The sequence below is a fragment of the Solea solea genome, chromosome 11, assembly GCF_958295425.1.
Source record: "Solea solea chromosome 11, fSolSol10.1, whole genome shotgun sequence".
Taxonomy (NCBI): domain Eukaryota; kingdom Metazoa; phylum Chordata; class Actinopteri; order Pleuronectiformes; family Soleidae; genus Solea; species Solea solea.
This window is the reverse complement of record NC_081144.1, coordinates 18645660-18659267: the sequence shown is the minus strand read 5'-3', so window position 1 is coordinate 18659267 and position 13608 is coordinate 18645660. Positions and strand designations below refer to the sequence as shown.

General features: G+C 40.3%; 1 protein-coding gene across 2 annotated transcripts in view; it reads right to left on the bottom strand.

Annotated features, from left to right (window-relative positions):
• The window catches only part of cfap74 (cilia and flagella associated protein 74), a 44642-nt gene extending 33604 nt beyond the window's left edge, over positions 1 to 11038 (bottom strand). The window contains exons 1-14 of one of the 2 annotated variants that reach the window (XM_058644253.1): positions 10951 to 11038; positions 10478 to 10615; positions 10296 to 10359; positions 9949 to 10101; positions 8970 to 9068; positions 8766 to 8870; positions 8040 to 8213; positions 7739 to 7849; positions 6580 to 6682; positions 5529 to 5686; positions 5115 to 5328; positions 4874 to 5029; positions 3344 to 3502; positions 3083 to 3201 (exon numbers count right to left, since the gene is read on the bottom strand). In XM_058644253.1, the coding sequence (XP_058500236.1) occupies positions 3083 to 3201; positions 3344 to 3502; positions 4874 to 5029; positions 5115 to 5328; positions 5529 to 5686; positions 6580 to 6682; positions 7739 to 7849; positions 8040 to 8213; positions 8766 to 8870; positions 8970 to 9068; positions 9949 to 10101; positions 10296 to 10359; positions 10478 to 10571 (1709 nt within the window). In that variant the 5' untranslated portion in view covers positions 10572 to 10615; positions 10951 to 11038. The remainder of the gene's footprint in view (positions 1 to 3082; positions 3202 to 3343; positions 3503 to 4873; positions 5030 to 5114; positions 5329 to 5528; positions 5687 to 6579; positions 6683 to 7738; positions 7850 to 8039; positions 8214 to 8765; positions 8871 to 8969; positions 9069 to 9948; positions 10102 to 10295; positions 10360 to 10477; positions 10616 to 10950) is intronic. The other variant, XM_058644254.1, reaches the window with a different exon arrangement.
• Positions 11039 to 13608: the final 2570 nt, after the last annotated feature.

Below are 13608 nucleotides of genomic sequence, written 5' to 3'. Positions count from 1 at the left end.
ATAGTATTGCTTGACAGAGTCCATTTTTCAGATTTACAGTAAATAATGTGACGCTGTTTCTGTTCACGCAGACTTAACTGAGGCAGAATGTCAACAACAACAACGACAACGAAAATCACCAACATTTACACACTGCAGCGCTCAATATTCCATTTTCGAACGATAAAATGTAATGTAAATTACATTTGTAGATGTAAAATTAATTTATTGGTGGAGTTGCATGTTGCAGCTGAACACCCCTCGCCTTACCCATCCCTTCCAAGTGTGCTGGAGAATCATGTAGGCTTTAGTTAGCATCTAAAAATTTAGCATTAAAGATTATTTTTAAAAAAACAAAAAAAACAACATAGTCCAAAATGGAATGGACTCTTTAGAGCTGACATGGCTCCTGATATGAATATAAAAGGTTCATGAAAAACAACAAATCACACAATCAGGTGATTGAACACTCATATTTCCATCTTGTCCTGGGTGCCACCATTTCTATCCACTACAGTCTCGGGCTGTACCATGTCAGAAACACACAGACCACAGAGGGGTGTATTCCTCTCAGCAATTCCTTTTCTAATGCATGTGAGGAAGTGATGCTAACTGCCAAAGTTCAGTCTCTGTATGGCTTTACACCAAGTCTGGCAAGCCTGCACTGTTGTGGTTTTTGTCCCAGTAGTGAAAAGACACAGCAGAGCCCATTCTGGCACAGATGCACCTACGCTGGGAGGGGTAGAGGGATGGGGAACCATTTTTAGAAACTCAGGGGGCGTACAGGGAAGCATGGGTTGGTGTGAAGAAGCCCAGTGTGTTCCTTTTTTCACATTTCTCTCTCCTGCTGTGTTTGATGTTTAATGTTTTTAGCTGGGTGAGCCATGGAGGCTGTAGAGTTGTCACGACTGATCTCAATATTGTAGGTTTTTAAACGTGTGAATAACCAGCAGGTTTTACACACAGAAGATAAAAAGAACAACGTGTGGAAGTTATAGTGGCAGAAACAGGACACGCATGATTCAGTTCGGTTTTACCCCCTCGCCCAAAAACGCTGCCTTCCTCTTAGGTTTTCTTTCACTTTTATGTTCCTCTCTTTGACAATTTTTAATATAATAGCTGATGGAAAATGTAAAGGAAGAGAATATTGTCAGAGACAAAAAAGGTCTCTGAAGAAGGGAAAGAAAGGAAAGATCTGCTCATATTAGAGGTCTCGGAGGATTTAATATCCTTTGAAATGGAGGGGTGTGGATTCCTTCCTTCTCTTTTACTGTGTTGAAGGTTTTTAATCAGTCTAGCAACCTTCTGGGTGTTTTTATTGGATGTTTGTGCCATTTTTCTGTTGTTCACCTACAAGATAGCTCAATGAGGCACAAACATATTTCAAAAACTTTAAGTGGTGTAAATAATAAATAATCAGTGAGATACTGTATATACACAGAAAGACTTTTCACCTGTACGATAGCAGAAGATGACAACTGTAGTTGTCAACAACACAGGATAATGACACACTGAATTGTGCCACATATAGGAAGAAAGATTGTTTACTTTTTCTTTGAAACGCTGGATTAAACCATTTCACATTTAAGCGTTGTTTAAATGTGGTGTGAGCAGAATAGACTCATCATGTCAGAAAAGCAACTCAGCTTTATCAGTTACATAATCTGCAATGACTGTCCTGTCTTAAGTTTGTTAACATCAGCTTAATTACTCTCTATCGGTGCGTTCGTTGCTGCATAACTGAGGGTAAAACTTCTTACGGTGAAAACACAGAAACATACAGAGCCCCAGACATGACATGGGGATAACAATCACTAATATATGGTACAATATGCACACATAACACTATTAATAATATTAATATAATTCACATGAAATACATTGAGAGCTGTGTAAGCAAAAAGGGGGCGCAAGAGGGTTGAAGATGCACGATGGACAGAGATTTAGGTTCAATTAGAAAGATATTCTCAAAAGCCTGGCATTGCAAGGAATCATTATTACTAAAGTTAGGTAAAGTTAGAAAGATATTTATGGGAGGATAAGATAAGTCCTCCCATAAAAACTGTGAAAACTTGAGCTGCAGAGTCATTTAAATGTCCAGATTTTAGGTTGTAGACATCATGATCACCATTCATTATAATATGATAATTATAATAATAAGTGCAATGAAAACAGATGCAGCAAAAAAATTTTATTATAAATATTAGCTTAAAAGGTAACAATTTAGTAATAATAATACTTGCTCTTATTATCTTCATAAATGTGGTTTCAAATCACCGTTTCGGTGAATCAGAGAGAGTGAATGGGTATAATGCACATTATTCAGTATGAGTACATTCACCCATTTGGTGAGATAGTGCGTGTTTGCTACAAGTAAATTAGGAATAGTAGCGATAGAAGGTGATCTGTTGAGACAAGTGGTCACGCACGAAGGCTCAAGACCAGCGTCAGTGGCTGCAAACTGGCCCTGCTGTGGCCTGAGAGACCGTTCACTCGGTCGGGCGGAAAAACAAATCAGATGAAGTAACTACATCAAGTCATGGGGAAGCTAATGAGGAGGTGATACGCAGTGAGTGACCAGGAGAAGAGTACATGTCTCCTCGGCCTGTAGGCTGTGAGCAGGCTGAGTGTGAGGAGATGGCAGAGACACAGCGTGACTCACAGAGCTGAGTCTCACAAGAGAAGCTGTGAGCGTGGTGAGTTAAGCTGGCGTCCATATGTGGGAGGAAAGGCTTTGCTTTCACGTCGACTCCATCATCTTTCAAAATGACAATAAGAGCTTGTATTGAAACCCTAAGTGGTGATCCATACACATATGTTTCCCTGTGATAATTGAAGCAGTTCAACATACAGAGAGGACGGACGGTGTAATGCAACGTTGTGCATGCCAACTGCCGTAAAACACACAAAAAAACGACACAAAAAAAACCTAACATAGTAAAACAATGTGTGTGTATATATACATATATATATTTATACGTATATATATATATATATATATATATATATATATATATATAAATATATGTATATGTATATATACACACACATATACACACACACATATGATATATCAGGTTGGCTTAAAAAGTGAAAACCTTACTTGATAGAGACGAAATCCGTCAGTCTTGTGCACATTCCCAGAAGCTTGCAGTGGTTCGTTGTGTAGCCGACATTTGTCAGCACAATTTTCTTCTTATACGTTTGCCCCACTTCAAAGTCCTAAAATGAAACCATTTAAAATACATAAAATCATTAAACGTCTTAGGTAAATAATAGTTAACTATTATATAAATGGAACATTTTACACTTAAATCAATTAAATTCCGATCCCGCCGAGTCAGACGTGATATTAGTGGGATACCTTGAAGAGGATGACCTCTGGTTTGCTGGTGAATGGAGCCGTTTTCAACTCTTTTCCATGACCTTTCTTAGCTGGTACGCTGGGTTTTCCACATGCCAATGCAGGTTCTTCCACCTGTACTTTTGTTTGCACCACTGCAGTCTTCTCATTTGGGAGCATCTGTAAACACATGGTGGAGCGACAGCAACATTACAAATATCTCCTCATAGAACACAGGAAACATTGAATAAACTAATGAGGTTATGGTGCTGGTAATGTTCTGATGTAAAAATGCACTTTATTTTGCATAAAAATACTGAACATTTAAAAGAAAATCTTTAAACTGTTGTGATCCACATTCCTTGTTTTACTTTACATTTACTTTACATTTTCGGGTTTGCTGAGACGTGCACGTGAGTGGGAGTCGAGCGATCACTTCCACTTGACTTGTCCTTTGCTCAGAGCTCTGAGCTGTGAAACCACACTCGCTCGCTTACTCGCTCTGAAGCCTCAAAGGCCACCAGCACAATGAGAAGTGATGCCTGCCATCCCATATTTCAAGTGTTTATGGGGGCTTGGAGACACAGGAAGTCAACTTACCTATATGACAGTGAACTAAAAAAGAATGACGTCGTTTGATTTAATGGTTACAGCAGAACTGAACGATATTCACTATACACACACACACACAGTGTGCTCCTTCTACTGCAACCAGAAAAGTTAGATGGCTAACAACAACCCTTTAACCGTGACATTTTGATAAGAGGGTGTATTAATATTTAAATAATTGTCAGTTGTATTATGGATATGGAAGTAGGGAATATTGGCATGTTTCCTTGATAAAAGACAACAGATTGATTTACAATTTAATGAACTGATTGTTTCACTACTTATCAGTTGCAACTGTAATGTAAATAGTCCAATTTTTAATCTTAGCACAGCTTGAAAATAAAAGCTCCAATTTGTAAAAGCCCCAGTAGTCAGATCTCATGACTGTGGGTGGATTGTTGTCCCTGCTAGAGTTAAAGTCTAGCACTGCCTCAGTGACAGAACTTGTCATGGTGTCACTATTCACCTCAGCTTCTCAGAGTGAGGATCTCACCCGCCTTACATGCATGTGGCTCCACCAACTATTCAAACTCTTGTGCATGCGCATTATTCCTCATCCGCTTACATTGTGCAATCTTTGCATTCTCTGTTTAGGGGAATACATTAACAAGATGGATGTTCAGCGACCGGGAGCTGAAATTGTGTTTTGTCGACTCTGTCCCCACATAACCTCACTCCCCAACTTTAAACCACCCTGTTTATATTCAAATAAAACCAAAACCAGTTAGCTTAGCTTTGCTGTTTACACCAGAACTGCTAAAACATGAACTTTCAGCGGGATAATTTATTCATCTTGCTTTGGTAGGAAACACATGTGCTCAAAGAAATGCAATAAGTGCTGCCGCAGAAAAGTGAAATGTCAGCTGTGAATAGGAGATGATTTATGGGTGTTTAATTTTAGCAGCTTGCAGGGATTTGCATGTGGTTGTTATTGTAGCGCACCTTGTAGTTCTGGTCCCACAGCCCACAGAATTCAGGCTCAGCCAAGCTGTCAGTGAGCCTCTGGTGGTCCACTTCCTGTTGTGTGGTGTCCTCCGCGTCCTCATCGTTAGAGGAAGCTGACGATGAGCGGCTGGTGTCACTGAACTGTCTTGACTGCTGTACACAAAGGACATTTGGGTCATACTTGTTGAGAACGTACTCAAGCTCTAGATTTCTGTCACTTCACTAACAAACCACTCACAACTGTGGCTCTCTCCTCTGTGGGTGATGGGGGGCTGGGATCCAGGTAGTGCAGGAGATTCTCTCTTGCCTTCCCTGGAGATGGCAGCCTGTCAGCGGTTGAAGGTTTAGGCATTTTTGCTTGATGCCTCTTACTGCTCATTACCAGTTGTTCCTCCTGAAGCATTTTTGCCACAATCTCCCCCTTCTTTGACTGCTGTCTCTCTTTGAATTCCCTGGGAAGGGAAAAATCAACAACACTGCATTATACTGAAACGGGGTCATATAGCTATTGCTCAGTGCACACAGCGAGAGAAAACACCCACACACTGCTGCATGGAGTGGGTGTGGAGGACAAGCATGTGGGAGAGGAGAGGAGAGGAGAGGAGAGGAGAGGAGAGGAGAGGAGAGGAGAGGAGAGGAGAGGAGGACGCACAATTGTTTTTGTTTTATCTCCTCTTGTTTTTTCTGTTGGTACATATGCTTGATACTGGTGATGTCTTGGGTCTGCAGGGATTCTTTCAGTTGTCTCTGTTGCTTTTCTTTCTTCTGGGCATTTGCTTTAACTCTGATTTGTTGGACCCGTAAGGTTTCCTGCAGAAAACAACACATGATTTTTTTTTTTTTTTTTATTTGAACACACACATTGAAACGTATGCACTAAACTGATCATTTGAACAAGAAGAAAGGGACGAAACTCTAATTCTCCAATGAACCTGTTGAATATTCATTTGGAAAACACAGAAATAAGCATGCTAGTGATACAGGAAAACACACTACAGAACAGGAAGGAAAACACAATCTCTACTTCACGTCTATCACAGCTATGGAGGAGGATGTTGAAGTGGTTGTAATCAGTAAATCCAGCTCCGAGTGGTGTGTTTTTAATGAAGCTGACCAAGTGTTACAGTATGGTTTAAACACAGTTGTTTAAAATGCAATGCAAGGTTGAAGTGATCGCCGACATGACTGCAACTTGAAGAAGTCATGCTGCTAAAGCTAATTTTCCACCCTCTACTCTCCATTTGTTTCCAGCAAAAACAACAACCTGACAGTTGTCATGTGAAAAAAGGAGGACTTTTTGCATATAAACGTAATAAGTTGTGATCTTAAAATGAACTAACTACCTATTGCATCATAGGATGTGTTGAAAAAAGTCACATTTCCACTAAATTGTGAGCTCATATAAGCATTCATTTATGCTTAGTTTCATACATACATTTAAATACACATTAACACGTGTGTATTCTCATCCAAATGTGCTTATATGGCCTTTAAAATATCTTGCAAATAAATAAGGTACAGTTGCACCCCTACATCTTTTGAGCCTGTAATGAATCACTGTTTATGTATGCACTCAGAAATGATCTTATACTGTGCACTATCCATACGGCAGCTATCGAAAATATGAATTATACATAGAGCTAAAGCTTGTTTGCCATAATTACTTAAACAAGACAGTGGCATGGATGGCTGCAGCTTCTTACTTGTGCGGCTGCGATGTTAGATTTCAGTGACTCGACAGCCTGTATCCTCTTCTCCAGTAACTGCTGGTTCTGTTGCTCCTTCTCCGCCTCTTGCTGATGGATCCTGAATGAAACGGGGACAATCACGACGCAAATACATGAAGGGGCAAAGTAAACAAAGACATCTGGAAATAAACAGAGAGGAATGACTACATGACTCCATTATTTCAGTCCTTTATTTGTAATTATTGAATTTAGATGAACGAGTAAGTCTTGTATCACGACAGGTGAGACTGTTCAACAGATGTGTCATGACTGGCTGAATGTGGTTTTAGCTGTTATCTACTTTCACTTCTTAAAGCCCAAAATAATGATTATCACAGATAGTGTCCAAATAAACAGTAATCAGCTAGGAACACGAGATAGGAATTTCCATTTTCCATTTGTTGCCATACATTGCGTCTGTATACTTTGTCCAGTCATAACCACTCTGGTATCACAACGTTCAGGACATTTATGCTTTCATCAAACCTTTTCCCAGCTATTTATTATTTTAGTTGGATGTTGCCTTTTGTCGTATGCTTTCAATAATTCAGATAAATCACATACAGATTTAACGCAACGGTGCAGGTAGTCAGCCTTCTTCACTGCACTGTTTGTCAGGTAGTCGAGAGTTAAGCGTGTTCATCCAGGGCAAAATGAATTTAAAATAAACTACAGTGCCTACATATGTTGACAGTAATGAAGGACCTGTTTACTCAGTGCTCCACAACAGTTTGGTGATGTGTATTCAGCATATTCAGGAGCTTAAATGGAGGCAAGTGGAGTTGAACACGTTTCCTCTGCCGTCCAAGTGTCTTCTTCAGTTCAATAATTGGATGAGAGGTGAAACGTCTTCAACTTAAATAAAACAAGTCCAGTTGCCTTTATCTGAACCGTGGGTCTTGTTTTATTCAATACATTGAATAAGGAGTTCAGATACTCCATGACCCTCAGGTGGAGGATAAAGTGTTAGACAATGTGAGAGTGAATTCCATGTACGATGTTTCCATATGATTTGACTTCTACATGTTACTGCATATAACACAGTATAGTATTTTGCCAGAGAAAAGAAACGACCAATGAATGTGACGACATATGGGTCCTGTACGATTCCTAATATTATCAACGCTTTCATCACCTTCTCGTGGACTGCTTCAGGTACTTGGCAGCTGTCTTGCGGTGTGCCTGGCTCTCTTCAAATTTCTTCTGACTCTCTTGCTCCTCTTTCCTCATCATCGCTGATTGTTTACTGTCAGAACACAGAGACACACACACACACAGGTTCAAGAAGTCTTTACATGGCTTTTCCAGGTTTAAATAGCTTTTTTCTACTTTACTTTATTTTACTGACTGTATTGAGGTCAATAATTACTTTTCTGTAAGACAGAAATGAGTACTTGTCACACAGTAAATGAAGAAGGTTGTCATTGTTTCCCTACTCTCTGAGATGCTGCATCTTGAGCTGCAGGTTCTGGCCGGCTTCCCTCTCCTGCTGCAGCCTTGTTGCTGCCTTCTGGGCCTTAAGGATCTGGAAGACTCGCTCTTCTTCCTGCACCTCCTGCCGAAGTGACGAGAACTTGCCAAGCTCGAGCTCCACTTTACTCAGCTCCAGTCTGAGGAGCCAGGACACAGAAGGAGACGGATGAAAACACAACCAGAAGATGAAAGATGCTGACAGCTGGTGTGTATGTCCTGGAACGGTCCTTAGTCCTCGTCCCTTCTGTCTAGGTTTGTGCACTTAGCCACACGATGTTGTCCTATTCTTTTACCTTTTATCTTACGAGTGTCTGCTTAGATTGAAGATCAAAGTAAGGCCTGGTCATTACTGCAACACTGTTTTAATAAATGACAGTTTGGTCTAAGAGGCAAAAAAAAATTTCTTGTTTAAAAAGTCCATAAAATAGCAGTCATGCCATCTGAGGAATTACAGGAATTTACCTTTAACAGACAGCAAATAAGCACAATGCGAAAAATAATTTGCATACAGACTTGCAAAGAGATTAAGCTAAATTGCCCCACACAAGACTTAATTAGTTTGTCACTGCAGAAGATTAGCAGACATGTGTTTTGAGAAGTTAATAAACTCTTAAACTACTTTATTAGGCTGCTTTTTCTATGCAGTGCAAAATGCAAATTACGGTCAAAGCATTTCCCCTCTGACTCACTCCAGCTGCTTCAGCTCAGTGTTGATGTGGCCTTCCAACTCCTCTTCACTCCGCAGCTTTTGACACAAATTCTTATGCTGGGCTCGTAAACGAAACACAGCCACGCTGCAGAATAAGACGCACAAAGAGTGGAGGGAAGAAATAAGAAACGTCTTGCATACAGTTTGAATATACAAAGTTGTTTGTTTTCGTCTTTGAACTCACCTGTTGTCTGCTGCTTTCTGTTGCTCTATCTCATCCTCCAAGTTATCCCTCTGCTCCAGCAAACTTTTAATATTCTGGCAACACAGGTTCAGAGCCTCCCTGGAAACCAAAACGAAATTAAACAAACAAAAAAAACACAACGACAACCGGTAAAAGACACAAGTCAGAGTGTTGACAAAGAGAAATACTCCAGATCAAAGTCAGTCTGACCATTTCCAAGGCTGTTTGAGTGCAATATGTTCAGAGCATCAGGGTAATGGATTTCCTTGTGGCCATTGCAACAAATGCAGGGTAATTGTGTGGGCCAAAAACAAAGTAATGATAATTTTTAAAGCTGAGAGTGGACACACAAGCACACACACACACACACACACCTCAACAGCTTTGAATTGCCCATTGTTCCTTCTGCAGTCCAATGGCGTGCAACACAACAACCTGTGACGGGAGGGAAAACTGTCACAGAAAACCGTGGCACATGGTACAGTAGAAATTGTGGACCAGTTAAAAGCCAGGTCTGCTCCGGTTCCATTAAACTCGCGTTTGATCAGAGTGCAGCGCGGCTCCACAATGACCTCTGACGTTCTGTACTAAAGGAAAATGACAAGCCATTTTTGCCGGGGAGCGCATCACAGTTCATCGAGTGCTTAATGGCTCGTACGGCAGACAAATAAAAAGAGGGAAGAAAATCGAGGGAGAAAAGACATTATGGGAAATGTTCTCTCTTCAGTTGAAATGATTTCCTGCAAATTGCTGAATCAATTGGAGAAATGACTGGTTCTGTATGAGGGTGAAAGAAAGGCACAGACCTGAAGAAAAAGATATTTCCTGAAACTGACATTGTGAGAAAACTTTATAATGTCACAACCTTTTTTTCCCCTTTTTTCTTTTTTTAGGGGATTTTTTTTTAACAACAATGAAAAAAAAGGAACATTTTGGAGCTACTGGGGCTGTACAAGTGTGTCGTTTGGCAGGTTCAGACCTGGCTTTCAGCACGTCATGCTCCTTCTGTTGGTGAAAAGAGTCCAGCTGGTCCAGGTTCCGCCTCAGCTTGAACATCCGTGCAGTCTCGGCATAACTCCTCTTCTTACCATAATCAGCTCCAACCTTAAAGTCACACTCACCATCATCCTCTCTAGGCATAGATAGACAATGATATTTAGAAAAAGGCTGCATAGTGAAATACAAATAAGCCATAATGTACATACAAGCCATCTAAATCTATACTAAACTTATACCTGGAGGTGTTCACTGGTATCTTACTTTGCTCAATACATCAACATGTGTTTTTCAACATTAAGAAGAGGAAAAAAGGGGGAAAATACCTACTCAGTTAACTCATCTAACCAATCCAAATCAGGAGGAAGAGGAAGCTCCTGGTCTGACACTTCATCTGGAATATACACAGTAATTCCAGACTCTTGGAACCATGGTAAAACATCCAGTGATGTTCATGTGTATCTTACTAAAAGTGAATTAAAGAGATGAATGTAACATGTGCTATCACTCACCCTCAGTGTCATGATCAGAGCTAAGGTGGACACCCAGCAGTCCACTGCTGTCTGACGTCACATCACATGAACCTTCCTTTTCTTCTTCACTCATTTCTTACTTACTTATTGGTGAGCAAATGTAACCAGACCACAGACCTAAGGAAGACATTTAAATGGCTCAACACAACTCATGTTCCTATCACAAAATGCGACGCAGGCCTTGTTTAAATTTATTTCCTGGTTAATTTCATATATACCGAATTAAATTTGAGATTTTACAAACAAATCACATTCACGCCACGTATTTGACACGCGTAGGTAAGTAAGTATACGTAAGACAGTATTAAATAACCAGTTTTCGATATGGAATCTGGCGTGTAGTGTAGTGTAGTTAGCAACTCATTGGGTGCTAGCAAAGCTCGGAGCGCGATAAAAACGAGGCAACTCGTGGTCGGTTAATGCCGAATAAAGGCCGTCGGCAAAGTAATTACCTCGTCCTCTTCCAGGTGCCTAAATATACTCTCAAAACTCTTCTTTTTCTCACAGTAGACTCACAGTAGACTTAGTCGGTCTCCGTGGAGACGGGACGCAAGGGGCGTGGCCTAGCATCCGTCCAGTTGTCAAGGAAGTGAGGTTTCAACTGTAACCACCTGCTGATGATGAAGCTACAGGTAATTCATTATATCAAAATACAAATCTGCTAATCTCATTTAGTGGATTTTGTTATTAGATTTTCACATGATTTTTAAATTAGATTTATTATTATTATTATTATTTAAAAAATATATTTATATTTCTTCAAGCTATATCAGCTTAAACCATACTAGAAAGTGTGTTTGGATGCCTAGATAGTATAGATGTATAGCTGTATAGATAGATAGATGACAACTGTATGAAAGTAGGGAATGTAGCATATTTAAGCTCTGTGATGAAGAAGAAATCAGTGGTATAAGGTGATCGTCACACACTGATCGCGTGTGACTACACTTGTCTTTTAGCAGAACCTTTACAATTTCACATCATCCCTGGTTTATTCATTTATTTATTTATTTTTTGAACTGATATCAGTCGAGCCATACACAGCAGAAAATTCCTCCGCCGGTTCAGAGAGAATGACAAATCTGTGTGTCATGCAAAATCTTTTGTCAAGCACGCCCTATCTGATTTACACTGGAAAAAGACAGTTTTCGGTTGATCATTGTTGCATTTGCACAAAAGCTGGTGTTTTATCTCTTCTTTAAAATAATGTTAAAGAGGAAACCAGATGTATGTGGAGGAGAGAAGTGTGGGCTCAGCTGTATCGCACACTGAAGCCCTGTAATGCAGGGATGTTCTGTTATCACCATGGGAGACTGAATAAATAAATAGCATGAGCATGGATGTGTGTGTGTGTGTGTGTGATGTAAGATAACAGGTTGGTTTTGTTGGAGAGATAAAGGCAGAGCAAAGTAACCACGAGGGAGACAAATACATAAAGAATAGATCAACAGGAGGGAAAACAGAACGAGCAGAGAGAGACGGAGACGCACTCCACACAAGGATGTGATGAATAAACAGAATTAGAAGTAGTTTATGTTTGAGTGACAGAGAATACAATCCCACACAGTTCACCGCAGTGTGCGCCGGAGCCTGGTATCTTCATGTCAAAAGAACTTGCTGTGCAAAATCCAAGTGGGGGAGAGCCACTGTGGTTTTAAATCCACAGTCACCGACTTTGGGTCTGTCTCTGCTCCCCAGAGTGAGGCAGCAGAATCCAGGGCAGGTGAACTGCTGCAGCTACGCACTGGAAAACTCTTCCAACTGCACAGAAAAGAGGTTAGGCCTCATTTTAATGAGGTAAAAAATAAAAGGCTGCACATTTTCACAGAACGGAGGATTTATTTCTTGTTGTAACTTTACAGTGAATGTCCTGCGTTAGTTAAATCAGACTGAGTGGAGATTAAAATGATTGCTGGGATTATACCTCACATTATGTAATACGGCAAATCCCTGGAGAAGTCATTGAATGGTTCCTCAGATGGTGAGTTGTGTTTACAGGCACACTATGATGCTTTGTATTTGGCTCGGGTCACCTCATAGAACTCCATGTGGTCTGGAAACAGATCTGAAGTCCAATGAGAAAAGGACCCAAACATCCGATGACAATTTGAATGAGTTTGTCAAAAGTGGGTCACCGTCAAGTAAGTGAATGCAGCTGTCACGTCAAATCAGCTGATCTCACTCAGGTTCAGGTTTGGTATTTCTATAGAATTGTATCAGAATCTTTTCTTGTCGTTATTTGAGCACATACAACAAAATTGAAGATAAAATATCCCAAAAAGAGAGCCAAGAGCCATCTTTATGTAACAAACAAAATAAACCTGGCATACAGTAGCAGCGTTTGAAGATGTATGTTCATGCAAATTAACTGTGGGGGGGTTAATGACTGTCACAAACTGCCTGCATATTATTAGCAGCAGGTTTTCAGTCACACTGCACACGCTCTTAAAAATGCAGTGAGTTTGTCTTCGAATGTAAATAACCCATACATGCTTTAACACCCTCGTAATAATATCCACACAACAAAACACAGATTGATTACATCACGTGGTTTATGTTCATACTGATCACACTCACATGTTTGTGCAGCATTCGTAGTGAGGACACTGACCGACGTAATCCCTAACCATCATAACTAAATGCCTTATACCCTAAACCTGAGCCTAATTCTAACCCTAACCCTAACCCAAAAACAAAGTCTTATCCCTCAAAAAGCTATTTTAACAAGAGGTGAGTGAATGTGAGGACGAGGCAAAATGTCCTCACTTTCCCAAAATTGAGTTACTGTTACTGAACTAGTCTGGTCATTCTCCTCTGACCTCTGGAACAAGGACATTTTTACCACCCAATGGATATTTTCTCTTTATCAAACCATGCATTGACTGTATAGAAAATCCCAGTCCACCACCAGGTTCTGGCACCAGCAACCGTGTCACGTTCAAAGTCCCTAAAATCCCTTTTCTCTCCCATTGTGAAGGTTTGCTGGATGATGTTCTCCTCAAACACATGAGGGACCTGTGATGTCACTCATTTACCCTCACGTGTCATGTGTCTGTTTCTGACAAACAAGTTCACCCCAGACACTAATTTACCAAGTGGGGATTATTGTC